This window comes from Canis lupus, chromosome 19, assembly GCF_011100685.1.
Source record: "Canis lupus familiaris isolate Mischka breed German Shepherd chromosome 19, alternate assembly UU_Cfam_GSD_1.0, whole genome shotgun sequence".
NCBI classification, from domain to species: Eukaryota; Metazoa; Chordata; class Mammalia; order Carnivora; family Canidae; genus Canis; species Canis lupus.
The window spans coordinates 19,984,791-20,002,888 of NC_049240.1; the positions used below are offsets into that span (position 1 = coordinate 19,984,791).

Consider the following 18,098-nt stretch of genomic DNA (forward strand, 5'->3'; position numbering starts at 1 on the left):
ACTTTATTTTTTATTATTTTAAAAATATTTTATTTATTTATTTATGAGAGACAGAGAGAGAGAGAGGCAGGCAGAGACATAGGCAGAGGGAGAAGCAGGCTCCATGCAGGGAGCCTGATATGGGACTTGATCCTGGGACCGTGGGATCACACCCTGAGCCGAAGGCAGATGCCTTCGGTTGATGCCTCAACCGCTGAGCCACCCAGGCATCCCTAGGTGGTTGACTTTAATCCAGCAACTTACTTAAACTGTTTGATTCTCAGTGTTTTTGCTGTTAGATGGGGAAATTCTCACATATTGAGAATTCTAACATTTGCAGTGTGGCACATAGTGGTTCAATATATATTAATTCCACCCCCTCTTCTTTCATTTTTTTAAAGACTTTATTTGGGGGGACCAGAGAGGGGCAGAGCAGAGCGGGGAGCAGAGGGGGATAGGGGCAGAGGAAGGGGGAAAGAATCTCAAGCTGAGTACCTGTCCCCACCCTGAGTGCCTAGCCTGAAGCAGAGCTCCATCTCATGACCCTGAGATCTTGACCTCAGCAGAAGCGGAGTGTCATACCCTTAAAGGACTGAGCCCCTCCAGGTGCCCCACTTCTTTAATTGCTTGTATAGCTTTTCTTAACTACCATTAAATAATGGTAAGGTCCCATGTTGAGGTGAAAAATGATTACTTTTTAAAGTAAAGCCATCTCTGGGGTTGTCGTATCTGCCTGAGAAGTGATGCTCAGAACCTAGTTTTGGCATGAAGTGGCTAGTGAGGCGTGGAAGGAGGGAAGAGGCAAAGCTGGCTTCCAGTGTCTGAAATTTGCTTGCATATTCATAGTAACTCTGTTACTATAAATAGCAGTCTTATGCTTGTGCTTGGGTTATTTCAGATTATGATCTGGATTTGAGGAATCTCTGTAGCTATTTTTTGTTCCTAAATTAACATTAAAGAATAGGTCTTTTGGGTGCTGCCATTATTTGTAGCTTTTCGGAATCTTTTTATTTGTAAAATGAGGGGCTGGGTTAGTTAGCTCTAATCCCTTTAAGCTTTAACATTTTACTATTTTTCAGGAGTTGGGTTTTCTGCTGTTCACTAAGTAACTTATATTCCTCAAAATGTGGCATTGGTTGGTGGTTGTTTTTGCCTCCAGCAATGTTAATCAAAGTTCCTCTGGCAATTTTAGTTGGCATTTTCTTCCTCTTAGGAAGGGAAGGGGTCTCCTGAAGACTAGGCACAGGCAGGCTTGGAGGACTCTTACAAAGGCATCAATGGCCCAGTGTCCTCTCTGCATATGTTTTACGATGGTCTGGCTGGACGAACTTGACTCCATTGCCTGTCTGTCCAATCTCTGCTCTGGTTGCCTTAGTTGAAAAAACAAATGTCTCTTACCCTGGAGCCTTCCTCACAACTGCGGAGGGCCAGCCACCAGTGCTTCTCACCTGTGAACTTGTCAAAACACAGCTCCCCGCACCCTATTCCCAGAGATTCTGATTTTAAGAAGCCCAGAATTGTGAATTTGAAACAAGTGTGGTTGTTGATTCTCATGCCAGGTGGGCTCTATGGCATATACTGTGAGAGGCTCTGGTTTACAGTGTGCTGCCTCTGCTGTTTGAAAGATTGGCAGGGGAATTTAAACTTTATTTATGAACAGTCTTCCTCTAAGAATGGCAGGCCTACTTTCTTTCTTGTTCATAATTGGGATGAATTTATGATTTTTATGGAAACCAGGTGATTTTCTGCCTGGTGGGCTTGTCTCTCAAGTCAGGCAAAACTCAATGCTTGTCACATTAAGACCACTTGCCAGAGGCCTTGTCAGAATTTGAATGTTAAGCAATTTAACCCTTTTATGTTGGCTCCTGTATTGTGGACTTGGGCTCTTAAACCGAAAACAGATTAAATTGGATTTTAAATATGTAAATATTTTGTGTTGCGTAAATTAGTTAATACTTTAAATGTGTCTCACTCATTGGGCATGAAGGTTTGGAGAAAAAAAAAATTTCCAGAAAAGAAATAAGTTTGTTTTAGTAACTTGATTATTACACTGACCCCTTTTAAATGTAATCATCACTACACAGGGTGAAAAATTTGGACCGTTTGCTGGAGAGAAGAGAATGCCAGAAGACTTGGATGAAAATATGGATTACAGGTTGATGTGGGAGGTGAGGATGCCATTGTTATTTTAAATATTTAATGTGTCTCTTTATACTGTTTAGTGCATTTACAAGGCTAAGTTAATAGGTATTGATTCCAGTTGGCTATTTACACACTGGAATGTTTCAGTTTTAGGGGATCTGAGTAACTTGAAAGTTTAGCATTAAAAAAATACTGTTGAAATATCTTATTAGACAATTCTAGAACTCTGAAGTTTATAGTTGATCATTGAAAAAGGAGTTTTTCATGCATCAGGATGTTTGGATTTTTAAAGAAGCATGTTCTGGTACTGGATTAAGAATTTGATTCCTGTAAATGGAAATTATACTTTCCCTTTGACTTTTATTTCACCACTGCAGCTCTGATTGTAAAGAAACAGTTCTGTGTTCTTTATTGGAATGAAAATACCACTTTAAAATGTACCTTACATATAGTTCAAGAACTGTGACTCTGTTAACAGTCTTTTGCAGTCTGAAATTTCCCTAATGCAGGGATCTGTACATGCAAATATACATTTGTATAAGAATTTTCATCCTAGTTTAGGCCAATTATATTTATTACTGTCTTTTCTAATCATTAGAAAAAGAAGGGCCTGAGGGATAGAAATAGAGAAGTAAAGATACAGAGATTATTGAAGCAAAAACTTGGAAAAAAAAAACCTCAGTTCCAAGAATTGTATTTGGTAGGTTCCAGAGTGGAGTGGGAGCTGAGCTCAGTGTAAATGAGGCTGAGATAAGGAGGATCAGTAAATAAGAAAGGTGTAACATAAAGGGGTAGAGAGTTACATAAGTCTCTGAATGTGTATTTATTAGTTCGAGTCTGAAGAGCAACAGAACCAGTACGATGGAGGTGTATATATATATATATTTTTTTTTCTTTTTCTTTTTTTTTTTTTTCAAAGAGTTAGCTCATGTGATTGTTAGGGTGGCAAGTTGGGATCAAGTTAGCAGTCTTACAGGCTGGAAACTCAGATAAGAGTTGACATTGCAGTCTTGAGGCAGAACATCTCTGGCCAGCTTCAGGTCCAATTAAGGCCTTTGACTAATTGGCTGAGGGCCGGCCATCTGCAGTTTTGGCAGTAATCTACTTATAGTCAACTGATTGTAGGTATTAACGACATCTGTGAAAAAAACAAAAACAAAAACCCACATCTGTGGAATCCCTTCACAGCTACGCTAAGAGTACTATTTGATAAATAACTGGTTACTATAGCCTAGCCAACTGGACACATAAGGCCATTATAGTCTATTATCTGCAAACAAAATATTACTGAAACTGCTGGTGGTGGGGAACAGTGCTTGAGGAAGATTCTTGAAAGGTTTCAACAGTGTGGATGATAGAAAATGGAAATTCATAATATTGTCCTCACCAGAAGTGGAAGATGGAAAATGTTCCTTATTTGCCTAATTTAATGTACTGTTTTGTTTATTTTTATGAATGTAAACATATTTTCAATGGCTTTCATTAGTTTTCTATAAGGTCTTAATTTTCTCAGCAGTTAATTTTTTTAACCATGCAATTTTCAGAAATCAAACATCTGTGTGACAAAAAGATAACCGAAATAAGTCATAAATATACAAATATCAACTATTTAGGAGGTTGTTAAGGGCTTTTGATACTTGTTCTGAAAATTTTAGTGTGATGGGTTACTGTTTTGCACAGCTGGTTATGAGATATTGTGAAATAGATAATGATAATAATTTCTATTTTGAAGGAGACACTTGCATATCAGAAACTTAAGTAGGCTGTTTCTGAACTGTTCTGTAGTTGATAGTGTAGCAGCAGATAATCTAGTTTTACATGACCTATTCTCATGGATCTGTAATGTCTTTATATTGGTACCTGTTTTCACACACTGGTTTCCGCATCCTTTCACTTTGCTGCCCAAAGAACTATTGATTTTATGCGTTGTAGGTTCAGGGGATGTTCCATTCACTTAGTGATTGCTATGCTCTTATTTTATTTTTACTTCTTATTTAATATCTGGGTTTTGAATAAGTAATATTTGTACTTTTTATGCAACCCCGAAGAGAAAGAAGAGTCTCCCCTTGATGAACCTGCTTTTTTTCACCTAAGACCTTTGATCCTTTTAGCCCCTTAGTTCATGCGTCCTTCTACTCCTTCCTCTAGGTCTTCCTCCTAATCGGGTTTTCATTTTGGATTGTCAGCCAGTTTTTGCTGTGCTGCTGGGTGGGGCAGGGCAAGGGAACACCTCTCTCAGTGGTTCACCTTTTGGGGGGGGGGAAACATTTAAAAACAGTCAACACCTTTTGAATTCCAAAGGTTTGCTGCCTACTAGCTTTAATCCTATAATTTATGAAGTTAACTGAAAGAACTCCTTCCCAGCCTTGAGTTATACTAGTAAAGTCTAATTTTGTTATTTAGCTGTGGAGTTGCAGATTCAGAAGGAGTAGAGGGGGAGGAGGATGACTGGTCCTCCTGCAGTCTTCATCTCATGGAGCCCTTTGAGTCCTCTTAAAGGGAAATAGGAAGCTTCGCCTCTCTGGTGGGTACTTTGAGACTGGTTATTGAAGTCATTTCTAATATGGCCCATAGCTACAAAGTTAACCATGTGCAGCTCCCATTAGGTTGTTCTTCTCAAGTCAATAGTTAACCTAGTCTGTGTATGGTTATGGAACACGAATCAGATCCTTAGGATATTCTGGAAAGTGATACCATGTGAGAAACCATGTAGCATAGCTCTTTCTCAGTGTGTATTTGCACTTTGCTTATGGTGCCAATAGTTCTAGTGGACAGGGCCAGGACCTGTGAACCCTGTGGGTGGCCATTTCACACCAAAGAACTTGGAGGCACCAGGAGCCCACTGGTGTGTGTGAGTCCCTGTCAGTTTGGGATAGGATATAAAGGGATCTAATGGGATCAGTGGGGAGCATTAATACCATCTGCTACAACCTTCTTGGAATAGTTTGGAAATTTATTGATGCCCACGGCTTCAGAGAATTTACCAGCACCTCAGCCTCTTTTTATGTTGGCCACCAGGATTTGAGATTCAGGTCTGAAGAGAGTCAGTCTCATCTGTCCTTAAGACTTGTTGATAACCTCAGATTTTTGTTTTTCTTTTAGAATTAAGTGCTTTAGCAGAAGATCTCTTTATTTCTTGGACCTGAGGCCAATCAGAGCTTGAGGCTATAAACCAGTGTCTGATAAATGCTTCCCATGGATAATTTAGTGGAATGAGCCCAATTGTCTGTATTGTATTCTATTCTGTAGAACAGTCTTTTTGTGTACTTTCTTCCAGGTGGTTTGGAGCTTGAGAATTTCCTTCTAGTCTATACCCGCTCAGACTTGTTCTAAGACCAAATTCCATTCATGTGTGGCTAAAACTCTCAATCATCCTTTGTTTTTAAATCTCTAAGAGCAGGCAGCCCAGGTGGCTCAGAGGTTTAGCGCTGCCTTCAGCCCAGGGCCTGATTGTGGAGACCTGGGATTGAGTCCCATGTCAGGCTCCTTGTATAGAGCCTGTTTCTCCATCTGCCTTTCTGTCTCTCATGAATAAATAAAATCTTTAAAAAAAAATAAATCTCCAAGAGCTTCTTTTTCTATAATACTTTCTTCAGTATTTCAAGCCACAGTTCAAATACCTCCTTTCTAGACTCTAGGTCTTTATGCTTCATGTACATGCATTCCTTTAAATTTTGGCACATATACAATACTATACAGATTATACTTTTTCCTCTCCCAGCCTATTACTCAGGCATTCTAAACTAGCCACTGGTGAATCCAGTGTGTGCTTGAATCCTCCAAACTGCTCTTGCTCTGTTTGCAGTGGGTCTTCCCTTCCTTTTCCAAAGCATCCTTTTGCATCCTTTGGCATCACCTGTAGGAAGTTTTGTCTAGAAACTAGCCTGGTAAGTTCTCAGAACTTGGTGTCATTTGACATTTCCAGTGGAGTCATTCATTCCTAAAATTTACATCACAGAGGTCTCAATCCAATCCCCCTCTCTCTCCTACTCATGCTGGGTCCATGTTTGCCTCTCAGTCTTTGAACAGTTCAGGGTATAGTTGGGTATTTAGTGGTGTGATCTGATGCAGGTTGAGCCAGAATACCATTCTACAGTTCAGTAATAGTGGATGGTCCTCTGTGGACAAAACGTTCTTGCTGTTAGCTAGTTAAAAACTCACATACAGAATCCCAAAGAACTAGGTAGAGCCTGGAGAGTCAAGTGAAATATTTAAATTCGGGGTGATGTTTTTATAGGAAAAAATAAAATCTCTTTTACTTAGTTACAGTTTGATTTCTTGCTATTAAACCTTAGAAGAAAAGTTTCTACAACTTGATAGAAAAGTAATCTCTATGTGTTAGAAAGACAACAAAACAGGGCTTAGCTTTGTTTTTTTAAAAAGCCCATGCTCTTACCCTTAAGGAACTTGTGGTCTTGGAAGGGTGCCAGAATTAACACATTGTAGGGTACATAAAGTATGATGAGAGGAGTCAGCTTTACTTGTATGATTGTGACTTACTGGCACTTAAGGAGTTTTTACATTTGTTTACTTTTCTAAATCTATTGCCTTGAAGATTGATTAGGAAAACATCTTTCATGTCTGAGGCTAGTAGAATTACCAGGGCTATTGGTCATTACATTCTACTAGGTAGCTGCATATCACAAAATACAAAATATCAAATAACCATTGTTTTATTTATTTTTGTCTGCAGAAAAGATTTTATACCTCTGGGTAAATAACATGCTTTCAAAAACATAGCTAGAGAAATATGATTACAAGATTTGTAGGTGTTTGTAAGAATTGTTAATCTCTTGCAGTTATAGTAAATTATTATTTCAAAATCAATGTACATACCAGGTGAACTGGGGCGCCCCTCTGTGATTGAGCTTTAAATATGGTTTATTTTTGAGAACTTTTTTCCCAACCCCCAAACCTTACATACTGGTGATATTTCCTAATTAAAAACCCTTTTCTGTATCTCTCTTTGTTTCTAACCAAGGAAGAATAGATAGGAGCCAGTTGAAGATGAAAATATCTACCTCATTAATGAGCATAACTCTCTTAATTAAGTTCATGGCTCCAGAAAAGCTGTATTGGAGAAGGTAACTGGAACCCCCTGTTAGAGTGGTGGGTTCTTTTTTTTTTTTTTTTTAAATTTTTTTTTTTCATTTATTTATGATAGTCACACAGAGAGAGAGAGAGGCAGAGACACAGGCAGAGGGAGAAGCAGGCTCCATGCAGGGAGCCTGATGTGGGATTCGATCCTGGGTCTCCAGGATCGCGCCCTGGGCCAAAGGCAGGCGCTAAACCGCTGCGCCACCCAGGGATCCCAAGAGTGGTGGGTTCTTTAGAGTGGTGGGGACTTTATACTCCTCTTCTTAAATCTTTATCTTTGCACTGGCAAGAGTTGGGCCTGAATAGTAGGTTCTGAATATATTTGCCTGCCAACTGTGATGATAACTGTGGCCTGACTCACAGGCTCTATTTGAGGCAAAATTGGAATGGAGGATACCAGAACGCCTGGACAGCAACAGACAGGTCTGCAGTCTGCTGTAGAGGGCACATCTGAGCCTGAGGGTAGGTCTGCTTCTTACAGCAGAGAGTTGAGCATAGAGAGAAATGAATGTCAGGGTCTCAACAGCCCAATGAAAGGAAGGAACCATGGAGGAAAGAAACAAAAATAAATATATCTTGAATTTCTCTCTCTTCGAGAGGGGAAAGTAAGGAAACAGAGTGAGGGAGTAAGAGTTTTTGATTAAGAATATGTACATGTAGAATTGGTTTTGCTCTTTTCTGATACTGCAAAACAATGAAGCCATTGGGAATCTTTACAGAGAAAAAAATAGGCATTGTTTCTATATAACAAAAATAGGCATGGTAAGTGAAGTATGGTAGAACAAGGAAGGATACAATGGTTAGGCAATATTCAGTCTGATTTTATCCTGAGGGTACAGAAAGCTCTTGTTTTCTTGGGACTTACGTTTTAGTAGGGAAAGTTAGATGTAAAACACCCTTTATAAGTAATACAATGAGAAGTAGTGATGTGGATATAAAGAAAACAAAATAGGGCAAGAAAATTTATGTCAGGGACTCCTGGGTGGCTCAGCGGTTGAGTGTGTCTTTGGCTCAGGGCATGATCCCAGAGTTCCAGGATCGAGCCCCACATCAGGCTCCCTGCAAGGCACCTGCTTTTCCCTTTCTCTATGTCTCTGTCTCTCTCTCTCATTAATAAATAAATAAAATACTAAAAAAAAATTATGTCAGATAAGAATTTGGACATATTGGTATTCCTGCTGAGAATTACAAAGACAGATTGAATATAAAAATGATTCGTATAATGTCAGAGCTGTTATAGCAAGGAGTACTAGAATGTCTGGGGTTCCAGAGAGAAAACTTGGAGAGGTGAAATGACAACCTGCAGTCTCTTTATACTTGGAAATTGGTCAGACTTTTGCTGATCCTGGATTTTAGACAAGAGTCTAAAAATCTGAGCTCAGCCCATGTTGTTTGAGCATAGAGGAATAGGTAGAGCTTTTGGCAGGCTTGTGAGGTTGGAGTGACAACTTTGGAGATCTAGAAGAACTAAAAACATTCCCGATTCCTCCTCAAGACGTTGGCAGCATTATGAAACTATGTGGCAGAATGTTTAAGTTCAGCCACACATTTTCAAAAAGTGGAGTGTTTTGCAGTCTCATGCTGCTGAGAAGTGGCCCTCAGTGTGTACTGCTTTTAGTTGGAAGCACTACAGTGCTATGCTGTGGGAATATTTTCGATTGAGACTGGCTGAAGCCTGCCACAACCCAGCTCACTCTCTAATTAGTTGGTGATGAACACTTTCTACTCTGCCTGGCAAAAGTCAGGGTAAACCTACTGTGGAGAAACACAATACCTGGATTTTCTAAAGTTTCTTAATATACAATGTCCAGAATTTAATTAAAAATGACTCGATGTTAAAAGGAGCACCTGAGTGGCTCAGTCAGTTGAACATCTGACTCTTGGCTATAGCTCAGATCATGATCTCAGGGTTGTGAGATTAAACCCCACATCAGATTGAGATTCTCTCTCATTCTCCCTCTGCCCCTCCCCCTGCTCTTTCTGTCTAAAATAAAAAAAATTAAATCTTTTAAAAAAATGACTTGATGCTAAGAGATAGCACTATTTGACTAAATCTGAGAGAAAAGCTGGACAATGGAAACTAACAGAGGATAAATAATATTTCAGATATTGATTAGAATTAGCAATTAAATTTAAATTAATTTAAATTAGATTTAAAATGATCATGATTGATATGCTCTAGAAAATGAAGAAAAGAAACATGAAATAACCAGGTGGAAAATTTTTTTACCATAAAAATTGAGATGTATAAATGTCAAATGTACATTCTAGAATAGAAAAAATATAATAACTGAAGCTGAGAATTCAGTATTTGAATAGATATTAGATAGGACAGAGCAAAAGATAGGTTTAATGAAGAGGAAGTCAATAGCAAATATTGAAAATGCAGCACAGGGACTAAAAATAGATACATGAGACAGTGAAAATATCTAATGTATCTGTAATGTTATGACTTTTTAGGATTTGAAGGGCAAGAGGAAGAATATGGGATGTAAGCGAATCTGATAATGACAAATTTCTTGAGTTCTGGGCCTCATGCAGCATCTGAAAAAAAGCAAAATTAAAAAACAGGCTACCTAGATATAGCTTCGTAAAACTGTTGAAAACTAAAGCAATCTTAAAAGCAGCCAGAGAGAGAGAGAGAGAGAGAGAGAGAGACAGACACCTTACTTTTGAAACAGCAACAATAAAAAGGTGGTAAGACAGTCAACAACTGAATAATAGCTTTAAGGTGATAGAAAATAATTGCTAATCTAGAATTCTATACCCAGCAAAAATACTAAAAAGTGAAGGCCTAGTTCTCTGAGCATCTTCAAATGTGAACAGGTCCCTGTGTGACTGGTTCTTGGGATTTCTCTCCTAGCATTAGACCTAACCTTAAGTCTTCGTCTTCTCTTCAAATGAGCAATGCAAGACCACTTCCAGATCCCAGCCAGAGGAAAAATTTGCCACTCTGGATTCTCTGAAGAGAGGGAAAGAACAGAAATAGGCATTTACATACATAGATATGTAAATTGAAATAGATTTTACAAACAAGCCATTGAGGACGTTTTCAAAGTAGAACAATAGTCTAACAAAGTTTGCAGACCCCTCAAAAGAGGTCATAACTGATCTCCCAAATCCCAAATTTTGTGGTAATGTTTGTCAACCATGTGCAAATGACTACCCTGCTTAGGGATAAGAAGGAAGAGATGCTGAAGTATTTTCTCAAAACTGAAGTGACAGAATATGAAAATATTGAATCATATTATAAAATAGGTTTTATTTTGCTGAAAATCTTTACTTTAAAATACATTCATCTCAATAAAAGTGGGAACCCAATTTCAGTGTTGACTGAGATCAAATAGGAATCTAGGAAAGACTTGATAAAATGTTTATGTCAGATACAAAATAAAGATTTCTTGAAGAGATGCCACGAAAAGCCTCCAACCCTTGTCACCTGGTTCAACCGATGATTTGGATACAGGAGTGGGTGAATTAGGAGACTTCATCAAGATGCTATGTGGTCAGATCTATTAAAGGACAGTTTAGCTTCTTACATGGATGACAGAAAAGGGGAAGGAGAAGAAGCTGATGTTCATGCTGGTAACTAAGACTTGGAACTATCGATAATGAAGAGGATGAGGATAAAGGAGAAGGAGATGAAAATGGTGATGATGTTGAAGAAGAAGAAAGGTTGAATAGGAAACAGGAAGATATATATGTGTTAACAGATGTTTTTTTTTTTTTTTTTTTTTTTTTTTAATTTTTTTTATTTATTTATGATAGTTACAGAGAGAGAGAGAGAGGCAGAGACACAGGCAGAGGGAGAAGCAGGCTCCATGCACCAGGAGCCTGATGTGGGATTCGATCCCGGGTCTCCAGGATCGCGCCCTGGGCCAAAGGCAGGCGCCAAACCGCTGCGCCACCCAGGGATCCCTATATGTGTTAACAGAATACTACTAGATTCCGACCTCCCTTTTATTTCTTAAAATTTTATATTTTCTGGGAGCAAGTTGCCATCTCCTCTTTTTTCCTTTTGTGTTCATTGCTTTGTTCTAATGAGGTTTCTTTATTTTTTTTTAATTTTTAATTATTTATGATAGTCACACACACACAGACAGGCAGAGACATAGGCAGAGGGAGAAGCAGGCCCCATGCACCGGGAGCCTGATGTGGGACTCGATCCCGGGTCTCCAGGATCGCTCCCTGGGCCAAAAGCAGGTGCCAAACCGCTGCGCCACCCAGGGATCCCTCTTTATTATTTTTTTATCTTTATGATATGATTCTCTACTTATTTTATGGAAGAATATCTTGAGCAAAATACAATGGGAAAATATCTCTATCCTTTTCTGATCCAAGTTACTTGTTATCCCTTTTTGTCTCAAAAATGTGAATCTAGTGGTGTGGAAATAACACATCACCATGTTATTATTGGTGTTATTTCCCACCATGTGGGAAAGAAGACAATTTTTCTCTTTGCCCTGCTGGAAGCTAGAGAGTGTTCATCCTTGTGCTTAAAATCCTTGGCTTTTACTACTTTCTCTAAAAAGCTAGGATATTACATTATGTCTCTATATAAATATGGACATTTAGCATTATCACCATATATAAGCACTTTGTTAAATTTAAAAAATCTAATAAATTGCATTATACTAAAGAGGGAAGGGATGAGTTTGAGATGTTTGGGTGTTTTAGTATTAAAAGGACAGGGGAGAGAATGGGCAGATGCAAGCTTGAAAGGATAATGGCAGTAAGTTATTATTTAGACAACATGACTTGATCTTGGACATGCCTAATTGAAGCTTAACATGATACCTTTAAAATAAAATTTTCTTCAAATGATTACTTGAGTTCTACCACTTGATGAAAAATCATACAAATTGTGTAAGATTTTTTGGAATTGACACTTTCTGTTGTAATTTTGTTACTGTTTATTTTTATTTTTATTTTATTTTATTTTTTTTTAAAGATTTTATTTTTTTTTAATTCTTATTTATTTATGATAGTCACACACAGAGAGAGAGAGAGAGAGAGAGGCAGAGACATAGGCAGAGGGAGAAGCAGGCTCCATGCACCGGGAGCCCGACGTGGGATTCGATCCCGGGCCTCCAGGATCGTGTCCTGGGCCAAAGGCAGGCGCCAAACCACTGCGCCACCCAGGGATCCCTTGTTACTGTTTATTTTTAAATTTGGTTTTTCTTTTATGGAAAAGGAGAGAAAATAGCTCTAAATCTTAAAAGTATATATATATTTCTTTATTACGGTAAAATTGCATATATAAAGGATTTGATACTTTTCCCTTAGAACAAATTTCAGACCTTCCAAATTTGATTTGCTTAATAAGTAGTTTTGTAAAAAAATTAAAGACAAATAAAGATGTATTCAGATAAACAAAACCCAAGAGACCTACACCAAAGAAAAACTAAAGTAAAGGTAGCTCTTCTGGGAGAAAGTAAATGAATTCTGATGGAAACATGGAAATGCAGGATAGAATAAATAGTAACAGAAGGTAAATATATGAGTGAATAAATATAAATGTTGATGGTACTAAAAATTATAGTAATGTTTTATGGATTTAAAAGTATATACAATTTGGGATCCCTGGGTGGCGCAGCGATTTGGCGCCTGTCTTTGGCCCAGGGCGTGATCCTGGAGACCCGGGATCGAATCCCACGTTGGGCTCCTGGTGCATGGAGCCTGCTTCTCCCTCTGTCTGTGTCTCTGCCTCTCTCTCTCTCTCTCTGTGTGACTATCATAAATAAATAAAAATTAAAAATAAATAAATAAATAAAAGTATATACAATTTATGTAATGATAAGAATAATTTGAAAGGCAGGAGGGTAACAAAAGGAATCTAAGAGTTCCAAAGTTGTAGCATCATCAAATAAATTGAACTAAATTATCTAAAATAATAGTAAAGGATTGTTTTAACTAACAAGTTAATTAAAGGAAAAGAATGGATGATAAAAGAATTTTCTTAATGCAAAAAGTCAGGCAAGAAGTGAGAAAAAAGAAACAACTGGGTCATATAGAAAGTAAATATTAAGATGGTAGCTATCAATCCAATTAGATCAATAATTATGTTAGATTTAAATGGACTTCAATTAAAAGATTACTATTAATAGATTGAAGGCAAAAACCAGCCTCATGTCCTTAACAGACAATTTTAAAACATAATGACACAGAAATCCTGGAAATAAAAGCATGAAAAAGATATATTACGCAGATGAAAAGAAATCAGATGTAACTAGTATTTGACAAGTAAACTTTAAGGAAGTGAACATTACTAGAAATGAAGAGGGTCAGTACACTAGAGGATATGTATATTTCAAGTGTGAAAGCAAAAACTGAAAGAACTAAAAATAGAAATAGACAAGCACAATTCTACTGGAAGACTCAACACATCCTTCTCAACTACTGAGAGAGTAAGCAAGAAGATAAAACTGGGAAGGATAGAGAAATAATTTGATCAATATAATTAATATATGTACCCTAACTGATATATGCAGAACACTACCCAATGACAATTGATCAAATGCACAAAACATTTACCACAATTAACCATATGCATAAAGCCAGTAGATTTCAAAATATGCAATCCCATTAAAAGTCCTAGAAAGTTTTGATTGGTTGATTGTTTGATTTGGTGGAAACTGATTGTAAAATTGATGTGAAAATCCAAAGGGATATGAATTACCAAGCCAACCTTGAGTGAAAGATCAAAACTGGAAGATTTACACTATCAGATATCAAGACTTACTGTAAAGGCATTCTAATCTAATACAGTAGTATTGACATAAGGACAAGAAAAATAGACACTGTATTTGACAAAGATGTCATCAATACAGTGGGGAAAGGATGGAATTTTCAATAATAGTATAGGGTCAAAATGCTATTCTTATGGAAAAAGAATATCTAGACCCCTTATTCACATTGTATATGAAAAGTCAGTTTAAATGATTATAAATGTAAACATGTCAGGTAAAAACAACGAACCTTTTTGGAAGAAAATGTAGAATACCTTTATGATCTTAAGGTAGGTGGGGGTTTCTTAAACAATAAACACCGTAAAGAGGAAAATGACGCATTCGATAACAGTAAAATTAAGAACATACCATAAAGAGAATGAAAAAGCAAATCACAAAGGTGAAGAAATTTTTAATGCATATGTCTGGAAAGGAATTTGTATCCTGAGTATATTAAGAACTACATTTTGTTTAAAAAAAAAGAAAAATGGGCAAACACTTGAACAGGCACTTCTTACAAGAAGATATCCAGATAGCCAATAAACATGAAGTGATGGTCGGCTTCATTAGTCATCTGGGAAATGCAAACCAAAGGCATAATGAGATGCCATGATATAGTCATCAGAATGACTAAAATTAAAAAGACAGATAATGTCAAATATTTGCAAAGATTATCTGAACCTCATTTACACTGATGCTGAGTTTTTTAAATTGGTACAATCACTTTGGAAAACTGTTTTGTGGTACCTACTAGAGCTGGATATTATACAATGTGGCAATTCCATTAGGCACATTCCCAGTAGAAATTTGTTCATATATTTACTAGAAGCCATATACAAGAATTTTCTTAGCAGCATGATGAGAAGTTGTCCCAAACTAGAAATAGTCCAAATGTCCACCTATAAGTAAATGGTCAAATGCAGTATGGTATATTATAAAACTTTGTATTACAAAAACGTAACATTGAGTGAAAGAAATTGGAGGCAAAGAGTACATGCTGCATGAACTTGTTTATATAAATTTCAAAACCAGATAAGGCTAATTTATGAAATTATAAATCATGATTGCCATTACCTCATTGTGAGGATAGTGACTTGGGAGCAGGAACCTGGAAAGTTTTCTGGGTGCTGTTTCTTGATGTGTCTGCTAGTTATATTGGTGTGTTTACTGTGGGAGATTCATTAAGATTCATTTAAAGTCTGCATTTTTTTTTTTTTTTGGTAATTATGTTACATTTCAACAAAAAGTTTACTTTAAAAAATAGGGCAGAACAGTGAGCTAAAATGCCTAGCTCATGATTTCTACTTTCTCACTCTGGCAGGGCTGTCAGGGCTGTCAGGTTGTGCTGAGCCCTAAACATTGAGAGCACAGCCATATGAAGAACACCTGGATCAAGAACCCAGGATGAGCACTGGTGTTATGCTAAATGTTGGCAAATCAAACTCCAATAAAAAAATATACACACACAAAAAAAAACCCCACCTTAAAGAACCCAGGGAGGAGCAGAGATATCAATACAGTGGGCTGTTTGAAGGCCAGAAACAAAGCCAGCCTGGCTAGTGGTTAGTGCACAAGGGGCCAGATGTAGGGCATGGAGTTAGAGAGATAGTCATAGGTCAGATCACAAGGTTTATTCCAGCAGCTAAAAGATTTGATCATGAGAATGATGTGATCCTATTTATGCCCTGGGAAGAATACTGTGTCTGCAGGGTGGAGAACAGGCTCCTGGAGAGAGGCAAGAGTGGAGCAAGGAGACCAGGTCTGCTACTAACGTCCAGGAGTGATTTGCTGGTGGTTTATACTTGGGCATTAGCAGTGCAGTTGGTAAGAAGTGGTGGGCTTCTGGGTGTATGTTGTTGGAGGTAACTAACACCGAGAAGACTTGCTGATTGATTGTGTGTTGAAAGGCAAGAATTCAGGATGACTTTTAAGTGTTTAGCTTGAACCATATGGGTGGAAGGTGGCGATGGGTTTGAGATACAGTAGGTGGAGAGTGAAAGTGAGGGGATGGGGGATAGGTGGATTACTACATTGTAAACTTTGGAAGACCGGATGTTGTCATATTAATCTGTATCCCTTAGGTCTTAGTACAGAACTAAAACTAATGAATAAAAGTTAAATTCATTTAATAGTATTGAATAAATTATTCATATTTCATAAATATTTTTATTGGGGTATAATTGATATATAACATTATACTGGACTCAGGCGTATAACATAATGATTCTATACTTGTATATATTGCAGATTGATTACCATGAGTCTGGTTAACATCCGTATTCAGTAAATTTATTGAATGTCAGAAATATATTGAATATCAGAAATATATTGAGTGATTACTATAAGAAGTCTAGTTAACATTGATATTCAGTAAGTATATTGACTGTAAAAATGTGTACACCATTTTTACCATTGGCATTCTGAGAAAATATGTAATTTAAAGGATAGAAAAGAAGAAACTGACTCCCCTGCTATTACTGTGTTGGGTTTACCTACTTTGTGGACATTTTTATTTTCACTGTTGTGAATATTGTGGTTTGACTAAAATATGGTTTTCAAAGGAGGTGATTGGTTGAATATTAAACTGGACATTCTGTTTAGATGTTTTTTTCTTTCTTTGCAGTTATTTTGTGATTACAGCTGTTCTGTTGTTTGGGAACTTGATTCAGCACCAGCTTTCCAATGTGTTTTAGTTTTTGGAAAAAATGTTTTCAATCATTTAAAATCTTTTATTTTTCTTTAATGTTTATGGAAGTCCTTTTAGGTGTTTGGAACAAAGAAGTTTCTTTACCAAATGTTTTTCTTTTGCAGACGATAACATTTTGTTTTAGGTTCCAAATGGAACCACTTAGTGTCAACATTAGTGGGAGGATACCACCTAGAAAGCCTTGTAGAATCCTGGGAATCCTAAAACAAATGTCATAGTGCATCCCTCCTGATGCTAGTCCTCTAATAAGGGATAAAGCAAGAACAATTGAATATTATATGTCTTCTGGAAATTCTACTTCTGGAAGTCTCTTTTGTGGTTGTCATTTGCCTGCCCTTCACAAGGTGGCTCCTACCTGAGCTTGTCAGCCAACTTATGGCCATTCATCCAAACCTGAGGTATGATTAGAATGATGTTGGGAATCTAGGCTGAGTAGTTTGTTTCAGAAGAAAAACAACAACAAACCCATCCAAACAACTCAATATCTGTATTATTGGAGTATTTTCTCCATATTTGTGATTCTGATCAACTTACAGGACCCCAGGAATTTTGTCCAAAGAGATGCATTTGGCTACAAACAACAGCAACCCCAACTTATTTGAATAATGCGGAAAGTTTTTCAAATGAAAGGAAACTCAATAATAAACAGGCTTCAGGAATAGTTGACTAGGATCCCTGGGTGGCGCAGCGGTTTAGCGCCTGCCTTTAGCCCAGGGTACGATCCTGGAGAGCCGGGATCGAATCCCACGTCAGGCTCGCGGTGCATGGGGCCTGCTTCTCCCTCTGCCTGTGTCTCTGCCTCTCTCTCTCTCTCTCTCTCTCTGACTATCATAAATAAATAAAAATTAAGACAAACAAACAAACAAAAGGAATGGTTGACTAATTATCTTACTGATGTTACCCAAGTTCTTTCCACTTCTTGGTTCTCTGCTTTGCTAATCTTGGTAGTGGCAGGTACTGAGCAGTTTTCAGACAAGGTAGTGTTCATAAGGAACAAAAATACCTTTTCAAGAACCCTCTTTTGGTAGCAGATCCCCCCTAATATGTTACATATCCATTCTTGACCTGTCAGAAGGAAATGGGACTGCTATTACCCAGTCAGGCATAACCTGGAGCTAGGGTAGGTCAGCTTTTTCATAGACTTCATAGGTGAGGGTGGACATTGGAACAAGTTTAATGTTCTTTGAGGAAGGAGAATGGAGGGACTGTGTATTCCTCATGAGAGTGACCACATTCATTATTGGTTCCTTCAGCAGCTGTATCTTGAATGCTTACACCATTCCAGATGATATATTAGGTGCTGGATTTACCTAGAGATATAAAAAATATCTGGCAGAGAAGGTTAGAGCATAATATCTGATAGGGAGTGCACTATGTATATTTTCCATTATTTCCGTATTCTCCAAATGTTTTGATTGGGGAGGCTTTAAAGTCTTTGATAATCA

At 37.5% G+C, this 18,098-nt stretch overlaps 1 protein-coding gene across 7 annotated transcripts in view; it reads left to right on the forward strand.

The window, feature by feature from the left end:
* Positions 1–18,098, forward strand: part of PRDM5 (PR/SET domain 5) — a 200,533-nt gene that overhangs the window by 19,384 nt on the left and 163,051 nt on the right. For 6 of the 7 annotated variants that reach the window (XM_038564767.1, XM_038564770.1, XM_038564772.1 and 3 more), the window contains exon 2: positions 2,064–2,147. The exons of the other annotated variant lie outside the window; for it this stretch is intronic. In XM_038564767.1, coding sequence (XP_038420695.1) covers positions 2,064–2,147 — 84 coding nt within the window. The remainder of the gene's footprint in view (positions 1–2,063; positions 2,148–18,098) is intronic. 7 annotated transcript variants of the gene reach the window in all.